This window comes from Puma concolor, chromosome E1 (genome assembly GCF_028749965.1).
Source record: "Puma concolor isolate L17-30 chromosome E1, mPumCon1.1.hap2, whole genome shotgun sequence".
In the NCBI taxonomy this organism is placed as follows: domain Eukaryota; kingdom Metazoa; phylum Chordata; class Mammalia; order Carnivora; family Felidae; genus Puma; species Puma concolor.
The window spans coordinates 43,237,919-43,261,913 of NC_141680.1; the positions used below are offsets into that span (position 1 = coordinate 43,237,919).

Below are 23,995 nucleotides of genomic sequence, written 5' to 3' on the forward strand. Positions count from 1 at the left end.
ACAGCTCAGAGCCTGGAGCCTCCTTCGGATTCTGTGTCTCCCTCTCTCTCTGCCCCTCCCCAGCTCATGCTCTGTCTCTTTCTGTCTGTCAAAAATAAATAAACATTAAAAAAAATTTTATAAAAAAAAAATTTCTTATGATGAGAACTTCCTTAGCAACTTTCAAATATACAGCACATTATTAACGACTATATTCAGTATACTGTACATTACATTCCCAGGACTTATTTATTTTATAACTGATAGTTTGTACCTTTTCACCACCTTCACCCATTTCACTCACCTCCCACTCCCTGCCTCTGGCAACCTGTACATTACATTCCCAGGACTTATTTATTTAATAACTGATAGTTTGTACCTTTTCACCACCTTCACCCATTTCACTCACCTCCCACCCCCTGCCTCTGGCAACCACCAGTGTGCTATCTGTATCTGTGAGTTCATTGTTGTTATTTCACTTACACAGTACCCTCAAGGTCAAAAGGGGTTTTTTGTTATTGTTGTTTTTCTTTTCACCATTATAAAATAAACTACAGGAGAGATCTCTTTGTGTATAAAACTTAAGCACTGTTTTGTAGGATAAAGTTTTCCAAAGAAAGATTAATGGGTCACAAGGCCTGTGATTTTAATTTTTGATAGATACTGCCAGGTGCTTTGCAGAACAGTTGTAGCCAGTGCAGAAATATATGACAGTGCCCTGAATTTTTGACAACACTGGATGTTATGGCTTTAAAATTTTTTTCACCATTCTATTGAGATGACATCTCATTGCTTTAATTTGCATTGTTGTGACTAGCATTAAGGTTAAACATCTTTTCCTATACTTGTTAGTCACATTTGATCTCTCTTGAAAGAAATCTCCATACGTTTTTGCCTACATTCACCTGGATTGTTTATCATAATTGATTAGCAGTTTTGCAGATGATTTTTGTGTATTGCTGATAATAACCCTTGGTTATGAGTTGCAAATATTTCCCGTCTATTCTTTGTCTTTTGACATGGTTTTCTTCTTTTATGCCATTTAAATGTTTAGTTTTTTAAAGTTTTTTTTTAATTTATTTTGGGAGAGAGCATAAGTGCACATGCGTGTGCCAACTGGGGAGGGACAGAGTGTCCTCAAAGAGAGAGAGAGAATCCCAGGCAGGCTCCGCACTGTCAGCATGGAGCCCAGTGCAGGGCTTGAACCCACGAACCATGAGATCACAACCTGAGCTGAAGTCAAGAGTCAGACGCTTAACTGGCTGAGCTACCCAGGCGCCCCTAAATGTTTAATTTTTATGTAGTGAAATATGCTCACCCTTTCTTTTAGGACTTCTGGGTTTCTGTTACAATCTGCCTTTTTGATATGATGTATATACATTTCATTTGCAGGTAAAAGTTTCATTTGATCTGAACACTATTCAGATAAAATACCTGGATGAGGAAAATGAAGAGGTAAAGTATACGATGGTACCCATGGCCAAGTATCCAGAATAGGGATCTTATTTCTCAAGAATGATGGGGGATTGAAAAGTTCCGACTAATGTTTTCTCATTTGTGTAGTGGTTTAAATGTACTTGATAACTGCATGTTCTTAGCTGACTGTGGAATCTGAGATGGAGTTGAGAAATAAGGAGTAAACATTGAAGAAGGAAATTTGGGAGATAACTTTTAAAACTATATAGTCCTATAGTTCAAATATATCATAACTTGCCATTTAGCTTATAATAATAAAAATAATGACAAACCTTTATTGAGTGACTGCAATGTGTCAGACTAACAACAGTACTATGTATTGGGTATTACATTATTATCTCTTTTTTACCCATGAGGAAACTAAAGCCCAGAGAAGCTAAGTAACTTGCCCACAGGCACAAAATCTTGGAAATAGTAGAGTAGGGGTTCCTTCCATATACTCTGACTCCAGAGCCCAAGCTCTTAACCTCTATATTATGCTGCCTCTTAATGTACCTGAAATAAAGGAGGATACAGGAGTTAAGCAATAAAAGTCCTTAAGTATTATTCAGAGTTAGTTCATGATACTGGAAAAGCTGAATCCCTAACCTGAGATTGTTCATCTTATCTGTGAGGCTGGTCCTAGTAACAGAAATGTTACAATGACAGGAGGTTTATAATTCCCTGTTGCTTTTGTTCTTTTACAGGTATCCATCAATAGTCAAGGTGAGTTCCTAAGAGAACCTGCTTAACTTTACTTAAAAGCCTTAATCTGGGGGTGCCTGGGTAGCTCAGTCATTTGTGGAACCAACTCTTGATTTTGGCTCAGGTCTAGATCTCAGAGTTGTGGGATCAAACCCCTGACTGGGATTCTCTCTCTCCCTCTCCCTGACCCACACATGCATGCACATTCTCTTTCTCTCTCTCAAAAAAGAAATTTTCAAGCCTTAATCTGTTGATGGGTGTATGCATTTCCATTTACACTAAGATCTTGCTGCACTATTTATTTTAGACTCGAATTTAACATACAGTAAATTGACATCACACTCACTTGTCCATGGGCATTAGTTACATAGCAGATTTTTATTTTGTAGCAGTTTTTTGTATATGCATTAGTGCCTTTGATTGGACCCTAAGGACAGCTTTAATGGAAGGTTCTCTTATGTTTAAGATGTTAATCTTTTGAAAACATGCCTCCCAGTTCAACACATACAACTCCATTCTCCCGATGTTGCCTTTGTCCCTGACTTGGTATATATGTTAATGTCACCTTAAAACAAGTGGTATCCCAGAGTGTATTTCTAAGATGGTTTGGTTGTTCAGAGCTTGGAGTTCATTTTCCCATAGGAACAATGTTGCGTTTAAAGGCTAGGTCCCGGGGCGCCTGGGTGGCTCAGTCAGTTAAGCGGCCGACTTCGGCTCAGGTCATGATCTCTCGGTCCGTGAGTTAGAGCCCCGCGTCGGGCTGTGTGCTGACAGCTCAGAGCCTGGAGCCTGTTTCAGATTCTCTGTCTCCCTCTCTCTGACCCTCTCCTGTTCATGCTCTGTCTCTCCCTGTCTCAAAAATAAATAAAAAACGTTAAAAAAAAAATTACAAAAAAAAAAAATAAAGGCTAGGTCCCTAGGCTAGCCCCCAAAAGCTTATTTTAACCAGCTGTAATGATAGAACAGGCATATATCATTTTATTGCATTTCGCTTTATTTTGCTTTGAAGATACTGCATCTTTTTTTTTTTAACAAACAAGATTTGTGGCAACCCTGAGTCACTTTTTCCAGCAGCATTTGGTCACTTTGTGTCTGTGTCACATTTTGGTAATTCTCGCAGTATTTGAAACGTTTTCGTTATTATTATATATAACGTGACAACCTGTGATCAGTGTTTATGATTTGGCTAAAATCTTAGATGATGGTTAGCATTTTTTAGCAATAAAGTATTTTTTAATTAAGATGTGTACTTTTTTTTTTAGATATAATGCTATTACACATTTAATAGATTGCAGATAGTGGAAACATAACTTTTATATGCACTGGGAAACCAAAAACTTGATTTGACTTGCAATTTCCTGGTATTCACTTTATTGCAGGAGTCTGGAACCAAACCTGCAATACATTTGAGGTCTGCCTGGGTTAACACTATCCATGAAGTCCCTTGTATCCCTAGTGGGAGGCAGCTGGGTTGAGGTTTTACAGCTGGAAGTCTCCAGTAGCAGAGAGAAGGAGAGAGATTTAAGAGGCAGAACTAATCTACATGTGGCTTCTATTTGCAATGGAACAGGAAGGGAGTTTGTCAGCAAAAAGGCAGTAGCTGTTCATGTATAAGGATTGTAAGCAAAAAATTCTTAAAAGAAAGGATTGGCTGTACTTAAATAGAATCTTTTGGGGTGGTGAAGAAATAACACAGTATATTTATTCTTTGTCTTTTTAGGAGAATATGAAGAAGCACTTAAGGTAATGGTTATTTCATCTTATTTGCAAATAATATTTGTTAACTAAAACTTGAACCTGAACGCCATTAGCCATGAGGGGAAACTAACAAAACACAACAAAAACAGATGTTCAGGGAGATTATGATTAGTAGGGCATATCATTCAGCAAAAGGCAGCTCCTGATATAAAGATATTTTTTCCTCTCATTGTTGATCTTGGTGTCACCATGTAGGATTTAAAAATACAAGGAACTGTGTAGAATTATGCTTTCTGGTTCACATTTTTCATCTCCTTCCTTCACCTTTTGTTTTTGTTTTTGTTTTTTTAAGTAGGCTTCATGCCCAGCTTGGGGCTTGAACTCATGACCATGAGATCCAGTCAAATGCTCTACTGACTGAGCCAGCCAGGTGCCCCACCTTGTTTCCTATAGAATGTTATATATAAAGTGGGAGCAGTTAAGGCATAAACTATCCAGTTAACGATCTCTTGCTTGTCAATAATGAAATAGAGCATTCCTCAAAGTCACATCTTTAAGGTGTGCCCAGCTGTCCTTTCATTACCACCTTTGTAATTAAGATTTTTCTTTAAAGTTTGACTATCCTTTGGACGTCTGGGTGGCTCAGTTGGTTAAGCGTCCCAAATTTGGCTCAGGTCATGATCTCGCAATCTGTGAGTTCAAGCCCCACATCGGGCTCTGTGCTGACAGCTCAGAGCCTGGAGGGTGCTTCAGGTTCTGTATCTCCCTCTCTCTCTCTCTCTCTGCTCCTCCCCTGCTCGCTCGCTCGCTCTCTCTCAAAAATAAACATTAAAAAAAAATTAAAAGTTTACTATCCTTTATGAACTTCTAGTCCACAACAAAACTCTTTCGTATAATCACTTTTGGTCTAGGGAGGAAAGGGCAAGATTTTTTAAATAGGGAGCTGGATTTACCCTTTCTGTTGCCTGGTTAAAATTGCCATTGTGGGTGCAACCTGATTCAACAGTTCAGCCAGCCTTCTTGGTTTTTACTCAGAAATCCTTATTTACCAGCCAGTATCTTGGTTTTGGACATTCAGGCCCTTCCCTGGTTTCTCTTAGTTGAGCTGCTCATCTCTTAGTTATTTCATGCTTCATCATTTCCTTCTTCCCTAGTTTTCACGTGCTCTTCCTATTTCATTTTTGCTTTTAAGCTGTTGTAACATGCTTTTCCCCACATTCTTTCACCCTTGTCCCACTGGCTTTTCTCTTTCCCTATTCTCAGAAGCTATAGTAGTTTCACTAAAAAAAAAAAAGGATTCTACAGGCTTCAAAACTTTTCTCTTTCCCACGATCACTGTTTACCTATGCAGTCAGAAATCTCAGACCTCAGGAGTCTAGATGTTGTATAAGCCTGCCCTGTCTCAGGAAGCAAGAGTTTTTATACGTATTTGCATGGTACTATATGATAGTTAAGATCCCATGTTTATATTTTGACACATTTCATTATACTAACTTTTTGAACAGTTTTGTCCACAGACTTTGCCATACGTTTTATTAAATGTCTCTTGGTTTATGGTCTAGAAGAAAGGCTGGCAGACCAGCCAGTGGGCCAGCCATATGTTTTTATAAATAAAGTTTTATTGGAACCCAGCCATGCCTATTACGTATTGTCTGTGGCTGCTTTTGTGCAGACTTGAGCAGAAACTGTACGGCCTGCAAGCCTCAAATATTTATTATGTGGCCTTTTAAGAAGATTTGCTGATTCCTGATCTTAAAATAATACCTGTCAAACTTTTTGGCCATAGAATGCTATTTTTATATGGAAGCTTGGGGCACCTGAGTGGATCAGTCTGTTAAGCATCTGACTCTGGATTTTGGCTCAGGAGATGATCTCATGGTTCATGAGTTTGAGCCCTGTGAGTTCGGGCTCTGTGCTGGCAGTGAGGAGCCTACTTGTGATTCCCACCCCCCCGCCTCTCCCCTGCCCACTCTCTCAAAATAAATCAGCTTTTAAAAAGTAAAATAAATGGAAGCTTAAGATTGTTGTATAAAAATAGGTAAAAGAGGGGCGCCTGGGTGGCGCGGTCGGTTAAGCGTCCGACTTCAGCCAGGTCACGATCTTGCGGTCCGTGAGTTCGAGCCCCGCGTCGGGCTCTGGGCTGATGGCTCAGAGCCTGGAGCCTGTTTCCGATTCTGTGTCTCCCTCTCTCTCTGCCCCTCCCCCGTTCGTGCTCTGTCTCTCTCTCTGTCCCAAAAATAAATAAATAAATAAATAAATAAATAAATAAATAAATAAATAAATAAATAAATAAATAAAAATAGGTAAAAGAACAGTTCATCAGGGGTGCCTGGGTGGCTCATTTGGTTGAGTGTCCAATTCTTGGTTTTGGCTTGGGTCATGGTCTCATGCTTTGTGGGATTGAGCCCCGCGTCAGGCTCTATGCTAACAGTGCAGAACCAGCTTGGGATTCCCTCTCTCTCTGTCCTTCCCCTGTTTGTGTGCATGCACATGCTCGCTCACTCTCTCTCTCTCTTAAATAAACATTAAAAAAAAAGAGAGAGAAGTAATTCTTCTTGTCACTGGGTGACAAGTGGGGAGAGCTACAAACTCATAGACTTAGCCCCTGATCTCTTCATGCACACTGGAGTACCTTCATAGGACCTCAAATGCTCCTTGAAGTAGTTTTCAAAATAGCATTTTTAAGAAGATGCTCTTCAAAAAGAGGTGACCACTCAAGTATGCTTTCCACAGTACTATTCTTAATGGAAAAGTAAGTGCTTAATTATAGCATTTGGCTTTAAGTTTCTTGGGTTCTGGTAGTCTGTTATTGACTTTTTTGAAAATTTGAGATTAAAATCCATAAGTGGAATCCTACATAAAAACCAATTACATAGAAAAGTTGTAACCCATTAATGAGAACATTTCACCTCACAAAGTGCTACATTAAATGTACTTTTGTGTTTTAGATAATAAAACCATTCCTAGGTAACATTTTGGTTAAAGAAACAGCAGGCTGACTAATAACATAGTATATGCCATTTGATTTAAGAAAATAAAGGTAAATGCTAATATTTTCAGCATAATTCACCCTACCTCTTCTGATTAGATGTCTTTGGAATTTCATTTGGGAAAGGAGAATCACACGTTAACGTGTTTATTCCTAACATATGCTCTCAGATGGCGGTTAAGCAGGGAAACCTACTGCAGATGCAAGTCCATGAAAGCTCCCGGCTTGTCGAGGAAGCCCCACTCCCAGCCGTAGCAGAAAAACGACCAGTTGTGAGGGCAGGGAAGAAGCCACTGGCCCATTATTCTTCACTGGTGAGAGTCTTAGGATCAGACATGAAGACCCCAGAGGAGCCTACAGCACAGGTATGAAGGGAATGGACCCATCTCTACGGTTTTTCTAGCCTGAGTGTCTTGTCCATAGTCCAATATTTGAGTTGTCCATCAACAATTTGGGAGTTGTGACAATCTCTGCCTGACTTTTTGAAACTGGTAACTGGTTACTTCTGGAGAAGGGGCAATAGGATGATATACTTTGTTTTCCTTTTATACTTCTTCATACTTTTTTTTTAACCATTTATATTATTTGACAAAAGAAACCTCAGAGTACTACATTTCAGGAAAATTGTTATTTTTTTTTAAGTAGGTTCCATGCCCAATGTGTGGCTTAAACTCATGACCCCAAGATCAAGAGTCCCATGGTCTACCGACTGAGTCAGCCAGGCACCCCCGGAAAATTATTTTAAACGGGGGCACCTGGCTGGGTCAGTCAGTAGACCATGTGGCTCTTGATGTCAGGGTTGTGAGTTCAAGCCCCATTCCATGTTGGGTATAGAGATTACTTAAAAAAATAAGAATCTTTTTTATTTTTTTTTTTAATTTTTTTTTTCAACGTTTATTTATTTTTGGGACAGAGAGAGAAAGAGCATGAATGGGGGAGGGGCAGAGAGAGAGGGAGACACAGAATCGGAAACAGGCTGCAGGCCCCGAGCCATCAGCCCAGAGCCCGACGCGGGGCTCGAACTCACGGACCATGAGATCGTGACCTGGCTGAAGTCAGACGCTTAACCGACTGCGCCACCCAGGCGCCCCAAGAATCTTTTTTTTTTTTTTTTTTTTTTAAATTTTTTTTTTTTCAACGTTTATTTATTTTTGGGACAGAGAGAGACAGAGCATGAACAGGGGAGGGGCAGAGAGAGAGGGAGACACAGAATCGGAAACAGGCTCCAGGCTCTGAGCCATCAGCCCAGAGCCCGACGCGGGGCTCGAACTCACGGACCGCGAGATCGTGACCTGGCTGAAGTCGGACGCCCAACCGACTGCGCCACCCAGGCGCCCCAAGAATCTTTTTTAAAAAACAAAAAACAGGGGCACCTGGGTGGCGCAGTCGGTTAAGCGGCCGACTTCAGCCAGGTCACGATCTCATGGTCCGTGAGTTCGAGCCCCGCGTCGGGCTCTGGGCTGATGGCTTGGGGCCTGCAGCCTGTTTCCGATTCTGTGTCTCCCTCTCTCTCTGCCCCTCCCCCGTTCATGCTCTTTCTCTCTCTGTCCCAAAAAAATAAATAAAAACGTTGAAAAAAAAATTTTTAAAAAATAAATAAATAAAAAACAAAAAACAGTCTCCAAGATCTTGGGTTGTGTTTCCTTGCAGCGGCTCCCACTTGCTCCCCATAACACAGACCAGCCTCAAGACAAGCCCCCAGACTGGTTCACGAGCTACCTGGAGACAGTGAGTGTTCTCTCTGGGTTGGGTTTTAGCAGCAGTGTTGGCACAGGTGGAGTAGGGGAGAAATAGCAAACCGAACCCAAATGGCTGCTGCCTCTGGTGCAGGCGAATGAAGAGTGATAATGGTTCTGGTCAAGAAAGCGCCTCACTTCTACCGTGATTGACTGGGAAAAGAGGGAGCCTACTTCTAAGGATGTAAGGGAAAGGAACTAGTCTCTGTGCTTGAGAAGGAAGAGGTTAGAAACTTACTCGGCAAAACAATTTCTTGGTGTCTTCTTTGAACCTGGTTAGCTGTGGAAGAGAATAGACCTTCTTTTGCTACATTTCTATTTGTTCAGTAGCTACTAGGTGTTTTATTATGTTCTTATGCTATACCAGAGACAGTGAGGTGTGTGGTATAACTAAGGTTTTCCCCTCTTCTGCTCTGTATTCTAGTTCAGAGAACAGGTGGTCAAAGAAACAGTTGAGAAACTGGAACAGAAATTACATGAGAAGCTTGTCCTCCAGAACCCATCATTGGGTTCCTGTCCCTCAGAGGTCTCCATGCCTATTTCAGAGGAAACGCTGTTTCTGCCGGAAAACCAGTTCAACTGGCATATTGCTTGCAGCAGCTGCCAAAGGAGGATCTTTGGTGTGCGCTACCAGTGCAGGTAAACAGTAACTTGGCTATTAGAAGACCTGTGAGCAGGCCTTTCTGGCATCCTGGATAGGTAAAAGCAAATTAGCACGTACTCTGTCTCTGAGCATCATGCATAGATAGCAGCTCTGGATTGGAAATAAGCTATTCTCCACCCACAAGAAATATAATAACTGTTTGAAGGGTAACTATTCACATTGTTGTGTTCAGATGTACATTGAACAAAACCAAAAACGATAAAAAAAAAAAAAAAAATGACAGAGCCAGACAAACTTACATTCCCCAAAGCAAAATTATATCACCACGGATTATCTCCCTGTTGTTCCAGGTGCTTTCATATCTTGCTTCCTCTCATGGATTGTCTTTTGAAATGCATGCATGTTAAGTCTCTTAATTCTCATTTTGTTAGTAAGGAAACTTGAGACATGGCATGGCCAGGTGACATGCTCAGGTTACTGCCTAGCTGGTAATACAGTCAGTATAGAAGTCTAGTCTCCTATCTCACCACCTCTGGTACTTCCCACTTGCCATGCTTTTCCCCACAGCCTATGCCCGTCCTACAATATCTGTGAAGATTGTGAATCAGGGCCATATGCCCATGACTCCAACCACATCCTGCTGAAGCTACGGAGACCTGTTGTGGGTTCTTCTGAAGCATTCTCTCACCCAAGGTTCTCTGCCCCTCGTCTTCCTGCTGCTCTGGAACAAGCCAGGTAAAACCATAAGGAAAGGAGGCTTGTTCTTTGATGGGAGTCTTGGTTCTGGTGATGGGACGTGAATCACAAAAATGCACAGTCTCCTTAGTTCCTATTCATTTCCAGTTGATGTGTGATGATGAGGACGATTACCCAAAGCTAATGAGACAGAAATGAAAACTATGGAAAGAAGTTAAACTAGAGGCTGGCACTGATGGAGGCTACAAATGGCTCAGAATAGCTTCAGGATTTGTGAGGATTTGACACTTTTCATTTGTTACCTCACAGGCTCCAGAAACAGGTTGACAAGAACTTTCTTAAAGCAGAAAAGCAAAGGTTGCGAGCCGAGAAGAAACAGCGAAAGGCAGAGGTCAAGGAACTCAAAAAGCAGCTTAAGCTCCACAGGAAGATTCACCTGTGGAGTTCCATCCACGGACTCCAGAGCCCCAGGTCCCCTTTGGGCCGACCCGAGAGCCTGCTGCAGTCAAACACCCTGATGTAAGCCCAGGGCCTGGGTGGGCACCAAGGTGGAGATCCAGCCTTCCAAAACCAGAACTTCAGCCCGGTTTTCTCTTATTTTTTGGCAGCCCCTAATAACACCCAAACTCTTAAAGCTTCCCATTCTCTAATCCTAGCATTCTTTTTTTTTCTTTTTTAAGTTTTATTTATTTTGAGATAGAGGGTGCAAGTTGGGGAAGGGCAGAGAGAGAAGGAGAGAGAATCCCAAGCAGGCTCCACACTGTCAGCACAGAGTCGGATACATGGCTTGAACACACCAACTGTGAGACCATGACCTGAGCCGAAGTCACACACTTAACCTACTGAGCCACCCAGGCGCCCCTGATCCTAGTATTCTTACAGGGTGGTTTGGTAGTCATCGTTGACACTTGCTTTGTTGCGTTCTTCAGAAGGACAGCAACCAACAAGGTTCCAAACTGGCTGGTGTGACTTCTCTTCACTGGAGGCAGCTGGAATTTCAAAGACCTGACTCTCTAGTTCTTTTATGTATGGACCTTTATCCTCACCATAGTTTTTCAGCTCAGGAGTCACATGTCTTGTTTTTCAAATATTTTTAGAGGCACCTGGGTGGCTCAGTTGGTTGGGCATCCAACTCTTGACTTCCACTCAGGTTGTGATCTCACTGTTTTGGAATCGAGCCCCAAGTCAGGCTCTGCACTGACAGCACTGAGCTTGCCCGGGATTCTCTCTCTCCCTGTCTCTCTTCCCCTTCTCCGCTCATGCACACATGTGTGTGCTCGCTCCCTCTCTCAAATAAATAAACTTTTTTAAAAATTACAGTTTTTTAAAAGATTTTTTTCAAGTAACATCTGTACCCAGCGTAAGGCTCAAACTCACAATCCCAAGATCAAGGGTCGCATGCTGTTCCAACTGAGCCAGCCAGGTGCCTGTAAAGATCTTATTTTTACGCAGTCGGTTAAGCATCTGACTTCAGCCAGGTCACGATCTCGCGCTCCGTGAGTTCGAGCCCCGCATGGGGCTCTGGGCTGATGTCTCAGAGCCTGGAGCCTGTTTCCGATTCTGTGTCTCCCTCTCTCTCTGCCCCTCCCCCGTTCATGCTCTGTCTCTCTCTGTCCCAAAAATAAATAAACATTGAAAAAATAAATAAATAAATGAATTTTTAAAAAAAGATCTTATTTTTAAGTAGTCTGTGTACCCAGTGTGGGGCTCGAACCTACAACCCTGGGATCAAGAGTGTCCCACATTCCACTAACTGAGCCAGCTGGGCGCCCCCTATTATTTTTAAGGCAAACGAAGAGTCACTGTCAGCCTCTTGAATCACGGTGCTAGATATTCAGAAGCCATCATACCCAACACAAGTGACTGAATTTCTGTTCTGAAAATTTCTGTTCTGAATTTCTGTTCAGGCTCCCTTTGCAGCCCTGTGCCCCAGTTATGCCAACCCTCAGTGCAGCATTTGTGGATGAGAATTTGCCTGATGGGACTCACCTTCAGCCAGGAACCAAGTTTATCAAACACTGGAGGATGAAAAATACAGGAAACGTCAAGTGGAATGGAGACACAAAGGTATTTTTTTTTCCCACCCAGAGTGTGAAGATGTGATTAGAAGTGACAGTGCTCAGTTTACAAGCTTGCTTTCTCTTGTCACTGTTCTTTTCAGCTCAAGTTCATGTGGGGAAACCTAACTTTGGCTTCTACAGAAAAGAAAGATGTTCTGGTTCCCTGCCTAAAGGCCGGCCATGTGGGTGTTGTGTCCGTGGAGTTCATCGCCCCAGCCTTGGAGGGAACGTACACTTCCCATTGGCGTCTTTCTCACAAAGGCCAGCAGTTTGGGCCTCGGGTCTGGTGCAGTATCATAGTGGATCCTTTCCCCTCCACAGAGAGCCCTGAGAACATTGAAAAGGGCATGATTAACTCAAGCAAAGCTGATGAGCTCACTTGCCAGCAAGAGGTGAATATTGGAAGGATAAACTAAAGCTAAAACAGCCCACACACAGCTAGTTGTGCCTCCAGACATCTGGAAAACGTAGCTCCTCCCCCTCCCCCAGCACATTAGTAAGCTTTTATTAGGCCTAGTCCTCAGGGGCTTTCTTTGCATGTCCTTAGGATCTTGGTGCAGTCATCCCTCAGTGCTTTTGTATCTCTTTGTAATGATGTTTGGCCAGCCTCTTTGCTGCAGGAGGGAAGGTAGGGCTGGCTGGCCTGTTGAACTGCTGGACTGATGGCTTTGCTCCTTAACCCTTACCTCTCCTGGATATCCACGTGTGTGTTCCGTAAATACTAATGAAGTCTTGCCTTTTTTTTTTAGTTGGTGCAGTTTTTTTAAGCAACTTCCATTTATTAGTGTGTTACTAGTTTTTAGAGCATTTTACTGCTTAGATTTAGTTAACCAAGTTAATTTCCTGCTTTTGACTGTCGTCAACTATGGTTAACCTGACTTGTCGTTAAAGGAAGTTAGGTGAAGGGGATTATTATTTTTACAACTTTTCTGTAAGTCTAAAATTACATCAGAACAAGTTTTTTTTTTTTTTTTTAATTTTTTTTTTCAACGTTTATTTTATTTTTGGGACAGAGAGAGACAGAGCATGAACGGGGGAGGGGCAGAGAGAGAGGGAGACACAGAATCGGAAACAGGCTCCAGGCTCCGAGCCATCAGCCCAGAGCCCGACGCGGGGCTCGAACTCACAGACCGCGAGATCGTGACCTGGCTGAAGTCGGGCGCTTAACCGACTGCGCCACCCAGGCGCCTCTGGAACAAGTTTTAAAACATGTAGAGGTGCAGCAGTGTTTTGGTTTTTAGGGAGGCAGCTGCCACCTTACATTTTGAATTCAGTTGAGGGCCTGACATCTGTCCCAATGGTTTTGTCTGTGTAGGAGGCTTTTCTTCTGGCTAAAGAAGACATTCAGCTTGATGAAGTAACTGAGCAGTCACAAGGGACAGGAACCTGCATCCCACAGAAGACAAAAAATGTTGCCAGTGAGAGGGAGCTTTACATCCCCTCCGTGGATCTACTGACTGCCCAGGTGGGAGACTGAACACTTTGGGGGGCAAAGGACAAGGCAGTGGAGAAAGAGGCCTTACCCCCTTGAGGAGAAGGTGATATAGCCACAGGCAGTGCCCAGCAAGTTAGCCAGATGGCCACTTCGATCCATTCAGATGCAGAGTGGGAAGGAGGTCACCTGTGGAAGGAGGCCTCTGAACTAAATGTTCCCTCTCTGAGTTGGTAACTCGCGTGCTTCCCCACAGCTTCCCTTCAGTTGTCTCTTCACTTCTGCTTCTCTAGTTCATTTTCACCCCCACTGCATTTTCTCTCTCTCCTGCCACTTGGTTATTTGAACACCTAGTTCCCATTTCGCTCTCCTTGATTTCACTTGACTGAGGGTGAGGCATGAATTTGAACAGAATCCAGGAAGGTGTGATGCTCAGTGGCCTACACATCCCAGCAGGACAAAACATGACTCCAGCCTCCATGGCAAGTAGCCTAACATTGCCCTTTTTTCTTCCAGGACCTGCTGTCCTTTGAACTGTTGGATATAAACATTGTCCAAGAGTTGGAAAGAGTGCCCCACAATACTCCCGTGGGTAAGAATGTCATTCAACCCATATTGTTTATTTTATTAACGGACACAAAAGTGCTATACCCTAGACTCTGATAGGTAGTATCTTATTCTGAGAAAATAGATGACAAGGATTTCTCCCACTGTGTGACAGTAAAATTGCACCCATGCATCACGTCCCTTCTTTTTTTCTGTTGTTTGTCAGAGTCAACAATACATGGTGGTGTAAGACTTCCCCACGATAAAGGGACCCTTGGGGCGCTTGGCTTCCCAGTTGGTGGAGCATGAGGCTCTTGGTCTTGAGGTTGTGAGTTTGAGGCCCACACTGGGTGTAGAGATCACTTAAAAATGAAATCTTTGGGGCGCCTGGGTGGCGCAGTCGGTTAAGCGTCCGACTTCAGCCAGGTCACGATCTCGCGGTTCGTGGGTTCGAGCCCCGCGTCGGGCTCTGGGCTGATGGCTCGGAGCCTGGAGCCTGTTTCCGATTCTGTGTCTCCCTCTCTCTCTGCCCCTCCCCCGTTAATGCTCTGTCTCTCTCTGTCCCAAAAATAAAATAAAAAACGTTGAAAAAAAAAATTTTAAAAAAAAAAATGAAATCTTTAAGAAGTGGGGTGGGGGAGCCCTCTTCTCCATTTTTCTGTAAACATTATGTCCTTTTTTCCCTTTACATTCCTGGTTCTGTGTCTTGGCCGTGGTTTTTAAGGCCAGATGACTGATCTTTCCTGCATTCGTTGATCTGAGATACTTCCACACCTGATGGTCTGGAGAATTTTCTTTACAACAGGCCTTGAAGCATACTTAGGTTTGTTTTAGCCCTGCAGGAGGCAAGAAGCCTGTGAGCCGCTGCTTCTGAACCCTGTTTACGACGTGATGCTTTTTCTTGGTTGATGATTTTTCTGTCTTCATTCTGCAGATATGACTCCCTGCATGTCTCCTCTGCCGCATGACAATCCTTTAATAGAGAAGCCAGGCTTGGGGCAGATACAGGAAGAGAGCGAAGGGGCAGGATTTAAAGCACTTCCTGGTAGGGACTTCAATATTTGTAAAGTTTTTGCATTGTCCCCTTCCATATTATACCATTTTCATACATACTTCTCCTAACCTTCATATGGCACAGATAGTCAAGGCTATTCCTTGGCATGGTATCAGCATGGGAACATGAATGGAAGAAGCTCCTCCACACCAAGTGCAGACAAGCTTTGTGTCTTTCAGATCCCACAGCATCAGTTAGGAGGAAGGCTGAGAACATTTCCTCAGTGGAGGAAGCAGAAGATGACCTGAGTGGGACCCAGTTCGTGTGTGAGACTGTAATCCGATCCCTTACCTTGGATGCTGCCCCGGATCACAAACCACCTTGCAGACAGAAATCCCCACACAGTGAGTGTCCCTGGGTTCCTCCACCTAGCAGGGTGGTGCTTGAATTGTGGCTGCCTGACCAGAGTAGAAAGAAGTGCTCTTCTTCACTGAGAGTGGAGGTTAGGTGAGCTTTGTTAGACTTCAGGTCATGGTTGTTTCTTTAGACTCCACACACTCTACCTGACCATTTTAATTGTAGCCTCAAGAGCAAAGCAACCACCATAACACATTTTCACACTTTCTCGGGGGCAGAATTACAGCTGTAGGATTCAGAGGAACAACAGCGACTTGTGCTGCCTGGATTCTGCTGTGAGGAGTCTTCCTGTAAGTTGAGAGAGCTCTTCAGCAGAGACCTCCATTGGCAGCTGAGTTTTGTCATTTCTCCCAGGACACAGTCCAGGAAATAGCGTGCAGAAGCTGGGGTACCAAACTAAGTTTCGCGAGGTTATATTCTGTCGTAATCCACTTTCTTTACAACAGATACTTCTAGTTCAGATATGTAGAGCCCATACTGTGTATTTCAAGAACTATCCAAAAATTCAAATTCTAGTGCATCAAAATAATGTGGGAAAATCTCTTGTTTGTTATAATGAAATTTAACCTATACCTTTAAATATTTTTTGTCTCACTTTTGTTTAAAATACACACAGGCGCGCGAGTGCACATGCACACATATGCGCACACACACACACACGGAGGTGGGCGGGGGATGTGGTAAGTAGGTGATGGGTATAGAGGGCACATGTTGTGTTGAGCATTGGGTGTTATATGTAAGTGATGATTCACTAAATTCTCCTGAAGCCAATATTACACTGTAAGCTAACTAATAAAAGTAAAATAAAAGCTGAAACTAAATAAATGGAAATAAAACATGTAACACACTTATTTCACCCACATACACTTATATATGAATGCATAACAAAAACATCTGAAAGGACTTACACCAAAAGGTTCACAGTAGTTATCTCTGATAGGATTATAGGTGTCTTTTTTTCCCCTCGTCCACGTTTTGCCAATTTTCTACCATGACTACCCATTACTTTGCAAAGAAAAGGAGGAAAGTAGACATACAGTCCGGCAGCACTCACCACCTACCATTTGCTATTGTTCTAGCACTGTTAGCGAGTATATCAGTTTTGATATGTTTCTAAAATTCATGGTGCTTCTCGGAAGCTTTGGTGTTTCTACATACCTTGTTGTTATAAGCTTCAGTTCTTCCTGGCTTTGTACAGGCTTCAGACTTAGAATGTGGCCATAACTGAGGTTCTAGCAGCAGCCCTTCCCTCTGGTTCGTCCCCATCCTCTGGCTTTCACGACTGTAGCTCATGACCCACAAAAGACTTTATCAGGTAAGGACAGCACCAGAGGCTGCTTTTAGCTGTAGCTGAAAATTGATTGCTTTCATCCTTTAGTGAAATTTCCCTCCCCTGAAGAGGGACCACTTGGAGTTGAGCAGGAGGAGGTTGTCCATGTCGCTGAAGAAGCTGTTGTGGAGGAGGAAGCTATTGTGGAGGAGGAAGTGGAAGAGGAGGAAGAGGAGGAGGAAGAGGATGATGAGCTCAAAGATGAAGTTCAGAGTCAGTCCTCTACTTCTTCAGAGGATTACATCATCATCCTGCCTGAGTGCTTTGACACCAGCCGCCCCCTGGGGGACTCCATGTACAGCTCTGCACTCTCACAGCCAGGCCTAGAGCGCGGGGCTGAAGGTGAACCTGGGGTTGAGGCTGGGGAGAGAGTCGCTGGAGGGGAGAACCAGCCGCAGGGACAGAGCATCAACGACATCCTCATGACCTCACAGACTCTGGACACCGTGCCCCTAACCCCAGAGGTGGTGGGGCCTCCACCACAGCTGCCCAGGTACCATCCACACCCCCCCTCAGCTGGGCTGTTCTTCACAGGCAGAGTAGAGAGGAAAGGACTCGATCTCAAAACCTATTTTTTTGTCAGCATGGGAAGAGACTATTTCCCATAAAAGTCTGAATTTAGATGAATAAAAGTTGTATTTCCCAGAATTTGTGGATTCTGGATTTAAAGAAACGCTTGTTTTAGTTAATCTTAATTATCGGAGTACAGTCTATGTTTTGGTCGTTGAGAGCCAGTTTTTAAACACAAACATCCCTGGATCTTCTTCGCTGTTCTGTTGACTCATGGGTAAAGGCACTCAAAACTTATTTTCATGTTAACCCAAACAAAGTAGTAGAAAGCTTAATCTGTTATGGAAAAAATATACTCCAAAATCAGAAAACAATTATTTTTAATTATTTACTGATCTGTGTCCTTGCTCTGTCATAGTAATGGAAGATGGTGGAGCCTTGACTGTAATTTAAACCACTCTCTCAGGGAGCTAGACATTTCCCCTTATCAGTACCAATTGATGTAGGGGGGAGTGACCTGACTGAAGCTGGTCTTTCTAGCTTGACTATGGCTAAAGAGGAAAACCAGAAGTAGAATGAGCCCTTTCTACCTGATCCCTAAATTCAGACATGAGATCTGGATCAGAAACGTGAAGCCTCTGTAGAGAATCGGTCACTTCTATGCCATATTTACTGTTTCCACCGTTCCCATAGGTGCCTTTTCAACTGACTTTCAATATTGTGTCTTTCTGAAAGGAGCCCTTCTTGTGCACAGCATGATGGTTCCCCAGGAGTGGATTTACCAGTCACCATACCAGAAGCTTCTTCAGTCCCTGATCAGATCAGAGGAGGTAATGACCAGCCTAAGCTTTATATCCTTTTCTGTGCTCCTTTCTAATGAAACCAGGTATAAAGGGGCACTGTGTCTCCATGACTCTTGGCATTATTTGGAAACTTGCCCTTTCTTTCTCTCTGTGCCCCTCCCTCATACTATTTTCTATTCTCTAGTAAATATTCTTAACATTTATGAAGTGAGACCTTACAGAGGTGGGCATTGTGCTGCAGTGGGAAGAACACAGGCTGTGGAACTAGACCAGTCTAGATTCCAGGCCCAGCTCCACCTTTCCTCACTGTGTGACCTTGCAGCAGGTCAGCACGTTCATACCACCTGCGAGGCTGTTTTCTTGTCTCCAAAATAAGGAGAATAGCATCTTGAAGTTGCTAGTAGACCTTCAAAGTCAACATCCCACTCCACCTCAAAAAAACGAAACTTAAGGAACTGAAAAAGTAATAAATGGACGTGATAGGATTATAGAATTTTTCTGATTTAATAAACAATCACCTTGTATTACATTCTGGACAGTTCACTGTTATCACTTAAAACCACCTGCAAAATTTCCCAAATAGTTAATAAATAAATAAATAAATAAATAAATAAATAAATAAATAAAGCTGTGATCAGATTGCTGCCTGCCTCTCAAAAATAGCTTCACTATGAGTTAAGAAACACTAGGCACTTGTGGACGCTAAATCTAACCAATAGCTCTTTTGCTTTTAGAGCCCAGAGGCTCATCAGGAATTGTAAACAGCAGACAGAAGAGCTATGACCACTCAAGGTAACTGGACCTTGTGCAGCCTCTTCTTCAGAAGCAGGTGGATATCCTAGTATTGCTTCTGCTTAAACAAGCCTCTCACAGCATGTGCCACCTCCAGAGAGCAGAGGAGAGCCGTCACTCCTTATTTCTCCTGAAGCTTGTGAGCAACATTGAACAGAGGGCTAAAGTTACATTACAGAGTGTTCACATTTCAGACCAGTACCCTCAAGTTCAACTCATCCTTAGTATCAGAGGAGAAGGCAGAAAAATCAAGCCCACTGTGCATCTTAGTAACAGTTTCTTAGACCTACCTGCCTCTCTGCTCCCAATCGGCTCAGAGCAATGGCAAGCTGGGCTCCTCCCTACAGTACCCAGAAAAGCACATTGCCTTTGGAGGTGTTTCCTCTGAGATGGTAATTGTGCAGACAGACTGCCAATACTCTTCTGTGCTCTTGACCATGTAATTTTCAGCTGGGACAGAAAGCTGGTATACTAACCAGAAGGGTGCATTTTCTGCACAGCCTTATCTTGCAGCAGTAGAACTAGGCTCTACTACATCAAACCAAGATTTTGTAGGTATAAAACTAATAGGAAAGTGATCACATCCTCTTTTTACATCTGACTTTTTTTCTCAAGGAAATCCATTTTCTTTCAAGGATTAGAGCCCAGATTATCTTGTAGGAAGATAATAGTTTGTGATATTTTAGGGAGATCATTTGGTTTTCCTCTCCAGACACCACCACCATGGGAGCAGCATTGCTGGAGGATTGGTGAAGGGGGCTTTGTCTGTTGCTGCTTCTGCATACAAGGCCTTGTTTGCTGGGCCACCAGTCACTGCCCAGGTCAGTGTATGTTTTATTTTCCTGTAGCAAAGCCAAGTCCCCAGTGAAAATGATGCTGCCTGTCTGAGTTGGAGAGTAGTATAGCATTCTGCCACTTTCTAGCTATATGACTTTAGCCAAGTTACTTAAGGGATGAAAGGGAAAAGGTCTAGTGTTTGTTGAGGACCTATCGTGTGGGGAGCTCTTCCAAGTACCAGCACTACAAGGTGAAAAAGACACCAGTCCCTGCCCAAAGACAGGAAAACAAGCAAGGTACACAGACTTCTGCAGTGCAGTGTAAGATCCTATGCCCGTGTTCTCAGGTGGGACGTCTCAGCCTGCTGTGGGCCCTTGCATGGGGCCAGAGAAGGCTTCCTGGTAGATGGTGCCTGAATTGAGTCCTTAAGGACAAAATAAGTATTTGCCAGGAAAGAAGAATAGAAAGAGCATTGCAGACAGAGCCTAGCCAGTAAGAAGACCTGTAAATGTGACTCTGAATTGTGAATTTGGTCTGGGAAGAGTAAGAAGAGACCAACTTCTGTAGGTGGGGTGCTCTGTTAAGTGGTTTGGGTGTTACTTTAAGGCTAATGGGAGGAGCCAGTGAATGGGTTTTAGGGAAGTAATTAGCATCAGATTTGTACCTAGTGAGAGAACTCCAGTATTGTGTGGAGGTTGGGGGAGACCTAAAGAAATCGATTTGAGGGTCTTCTGGGTGGCTCAGTTGGTTAAATGTCCAGCTTGATTTCAGCTCAGGTCATGATCTCATGGTCTGTAAGATTGATCCCCGTATAGGGCTGCAAGCTGACAGCACAGAACCTGCTTGGGATTCTCCACCCCCCCCCCCCCCAATTCCTCCCTTGCTCACGCTCTCTGTCAAAATAAATAAATAAACTTAAAAAAAAATCCATTTGAGATGGAAAAGGGGTAAAAGAAATGGCAGAACTTGGAGACCATGATTAAAAGGCTAGAAAGAAGTGAAAGGAATCCCATGTTTCTGGCTTCAGGCAATCAATAGGACCATTCATTAGGATGTGCAGGAATAAGGATATATTTGGGCAGGGGAAGAAGAAAATTAGGTACATTTTGGAAGGTGTGGAATTTGAGGCATGTCCAGGTAAAGTTACCCAGAGTGCAGTTGGGCCCGTGCATGTGGCTCACAGAGGAGAGATTTGGCCTGGAGGTAAAGTTATTCGTACAGGTTATAACAGAAGCCATGTGATTGGGTGAGAGTTTCCAGGAAAAAGGGGTGTAAAGCAGGAAGCAGCCTTTAAGGATCCTGGAAAGGAGGGCCCTGCAAAGAAGACAGAGAACTAGGAGAAAATTGAGAGTCTGTGCTGGGCCTCGGGGAAGGGAGCTTTAATGAGGACCTCGTGGCCAATGCTGCAGAGAACAGGGAGGGAGTGGAGAGGACTTGGAGAGTGCAAGTACACCTCATTTTCAAGTAGCTGGACCACAAAGGGGGAAAGAGCGAAAGCAAGGATGCATAAGGCAGAGGGAGAGGTTTCTACAGTTGGGTGAGCCAGTAGTAAAGGCGGTTAACAGTCAAGATGAAAGAGGATAAGAGGCACCTGGCTGGCTCAGTCAGTTGGATGTCTGGCTCTTGATTTCGGCTCAGGTCATGATTCCAGGGTCATGGGATCGAGCCCCACGTCGGGCTCCTTGCTGAGTGTGGAGCCTGCTTGGGATTTTCTCTTGCTCCCTCTTCTCCGTGCACACTTTTTCTCTAAAGACAAAATAATAATGAAAAGATGAGAGAGGATAATTCATAGAGATTTCAGAGATGGTGAGAGGTAATGAGATAGCAAGCAAAGTACCTGTGGAAGGATTAACCTGAAAGGAGGTTGGATAATTTATTTTGAAATAAAAGGGAAGGAAGGGAACAGTTGAGTTAGGTGTAGAGAGAAATGCCAGAGACTGTGCTCAACGTGCTTATACACTCTCTTCTTAATCCTCTCAGCAACCCTGCAAAATAGGAGGTATTTTATATCTCCATTTTCATACATAATAGAATTAATTGGTAGTCAACACAGTTGGTAAGTAAATGATAAGAGAGTGATCCGAAGTGTTAGGATTTAAGAAGGTTACGTGTCCACCATAGAGCTTGACCTAAAGAGGGAGAGGTAAATGAATATTAGTTTCCTCTCTTCTGGATTGCTTCTGTTCTTTAAAAAGAAAAAGGAGAAAAATGCCAAGAAAGTCACCCAAGATGTAATTTCCCAAGCAGTTTTTTGTTCAGCTCCTTTGTATTTCTGACCAAACCCTCTTCCAATAGCGGTCTTGGCTCCTGCTTATACTTGCCCCATCACCACAGTTACCTTTTATCTTCACAGTGTTTCCAGTGTTTGCATCTCTTGCTTCATCAGGTCAAAGGATGCTTCTTCGGGAAGCCCCCTCTGAAGCATCCTCCTCCTGGTTCTGAGGACAGTTCATTAGTTGCCTGGTTTCGGATACAAACATACTGAATCTAGAGCAGGGCATTCCCAGTCCTCCCTCAGAAGGTCCATTAGTGTCAGGTGGACAGGAACACCATGCCCTTGCATTGAATTTCCTAATATTTTAAACAAATCTGGAAAAATTCATATGATTTACAAGATAATAACAATTTACAAGACCCATAAATGATACAGAAAATGTTCTGCTTTTCTTGACTCTACACAGCCAATAGTTTCTGAAGATCAGACAGCAGCCCTGATGGCCCATCTCTTTGAAATGGGATTCTGTGACAGGCAGCTGAACCTAAGGCTGCTGAAGAAACACAATTACAACATCCTGCAGGTTGTGACAGAACTGCTTCAGGTCAACAACAATGACTGGTACAGCCACCGCTACTGAGGAGTGACCCTGTATTAAATAACTGCCTGCTGCTCAGAGATGATCTTTATTCTGTCCTTGGGGCATGGGGGAGAAGCCCTTGCTTATTTTTTAATCCGATGAATCTATATAGAGCCCATTATTGAGTTATCAAGACAGCACCTGCATTACAGTATTTTTTGGAGCAAATGAAAGACCAGGACTTAAACAGAGACATTGAGTTGTAGGAAAACGGTTTTTCAGTTGAGTTGGATAAAGCTCCTCTCTCCATTTTAGTGCATTGAAGAGTATAACTTGAACTTTCTATAGAACCGTTTTTCTTTCTGCTTGTATTGAAGTTGAGTATTTTTCTTTGGTTAAATGTGGATGTTTCTATGGAGATATCTGTTGGCAGTTTTTAAAAGAAATTAACCTTGGAAGTTGTTTTCAAGAACTCTTAACAATTTTTCTAGCCTACCCCAAGCCTCATAGCTGTACGGGATTGAAATGACACCCAGAGCCCCAAAGGAATGTTGTTACTCTTCCTTTCTCCAGGACAAAGTCCTTTCCCTTGCAACACTGAGTAATGGACCGCTGTTGTCTAAAGACCCCACTGGTACATTCAAGATGATCCACCTTCAGGGTCTCTGCACTTCAGTGAAAGGAGGAGGGAGTGTGCTCATTAACCCACCAGCACCTGTCGAGCAGTGTTTACTGTAGTAATTTTGCATACATTTTTCTTTATTTAAGGGAACAAATTTAGGTAGTGTGGAATATTTTGCTAATCCTATAAGGGAGGAGAAAACTTCTATTAAAGGGAAAATAAATGTAACGGTTACCTTTTTTCTTAATGTCAAGGCAGATGTTATTTACAGTCAAGTGAGGGGAGATAGAAACATGAAAGGCAGGGCCCTACATTAATCTGTAAAGTTAGTTCAGGGGCGGGCAAATGTGTGTGTGAGGCATTAGAGATCCTGACGACTTCCTGAATGTTTGAAATCTGCTCAAAGGTATCTAGAACGGGGCGGCTGTTTTGCAAAACTTGGATGGGGGCAAATTCTGAAAAAGTTTTGGTTTAATCCCAAAATGAATGAAAAAGCTTGCTGCCTGCGGCCCAGGTCCTCATTCTGTTTACAGAAAGGAGTCTTTGGTACAATCGGTGAAAAAAAAAGGTAACAGAAAACACTAAAAGCTAGTATTCATGAAAATGACTTCCAGAAAAAGACCCTCATCCAGGAGGAGGAAGGGTAGTAAACTAGTATTATTTAACCTGGTTGGTATTTATAATGAATGGTAATGTTAATTAATCATTAGCCATCACGATGTTTATTTACAGTATAATTCTTGACCTATTAAATAAACCAAAATTCAGACTGCAAGCCAACCAGGCTGTTCATTATTTAAAACGTTTTTATCCGGGCTTCTGGGTAGAGGCTGAGCTGCAGGGTGCGTGTAATTAATTGGGTTGATATCGGGCGAGACCTGTTCTGACCTCCTGAGTCATACTGTAGGGGTCCAGGAGGACCTTGGGGTCCAGTCGTCCGTCCAGTTGTACATAACCGCTTAAAAAATGGTGGAATAAACGTTCTTTGAAAGGCCTACCTGGACTGACTGGTACTTGAGAAAGCAGCGTCCGAGATGCGGGGCGATCTTTGAAGA

At 43.1% G+C, this 23,995-nt stretch overlaps 1 protein-coding gene across 5 annotated transcripts in view; it reads left to right on the forward strand.

The window, feature by feature from the left end:
* The window catches only part of NBR1 (NBR1 autophagy cargo receptor), a 29,755-nt gene extending 6,040 nt beyond the window's left edge, over positions 1 to 23,715 (forward strand). For 3 of the 5 annotated variants that reach the window (XM_086687412.1, XM_086687411.1, XM_086687413.1), the window contains exons 3-21: positions 1,372 to 1,434; positions 2,142 to 2,160; positions 3,860 to 3,882; positions 6,997 to 7,191; positions 8,477 to 8,554; positions 8,987 to 9,201; positions 9,734 to 9,901; positions 10,172 to 10,381; positions 11,770 to 11,929; positions 12,024 to 12,314; positions 13,238 to 13,387; positions 13,871 to 13,946; positions 14,835 to 14,945; positions 15,134 to 15,298; positions 16,690 to 17,134; positions 17,887 to 17,981; positions 18,674 to 18,746; positions 19,459 to 19,567; positions 22,205 to 23,715. In XM_086687412.1, coding sequence (XP_086543538.1) covers positions 1,372 to 1,434; positions 2,142 to 2,160; positions 3,860 to 3,882; positions 6,997 to 7,191; positions 8,477 to 8,554; positions 8,987 to 9,201; positions 9,734 to 9,901; positions 10,172 to 10,381; positions 11,770 to 11,929; positions 12,024 to 12,314; positions 13,238 to 13,387; positions 13,871 to 13,946; positions 14,835 to 14,945; positions 15,134 to 15,298; positions 16,690 to 17,134; positions 17,887 to 17,981; positions 18,674 to 18,746; positions 19,459 to 19,567; positions 22,205 to 22,378 — 2,820 coding nt within the window. In that variant the 3' untranslated portion in view covers positions 22,379 to 23,715. Of the gene's footprint in view, positions 1 to 1,371; positions 1,435 to 2,141; positions 2,161 to 3,859; positions 3,883 to 6,996; positions 7,192 to 8,476; positions 8,555 to 8,986; positions 9,202 to 9,733; positions 9,902 to 10,171; positions 10,382 to 11,769; positions 11,930 to 12,023; positions 12,315 to 13,237; positions 13,388 to 13,870; positions 13,947 to 14,834; positions 14,946 to 15,133; positions 15,299 to 16,689; positions 17,135 to 17,886; positions 17,982 to 18,673; positions 18,747 to 19,458; positions 19,568 to 22,204 lie in introns of those variants that run through there. The other 2 variants (XM_025917504.2, XM_086687414.1) reach the window with 2 other exon arrangements.
* Positions 23,716 to 23,995: the final 280 nt, after the last annotated feature.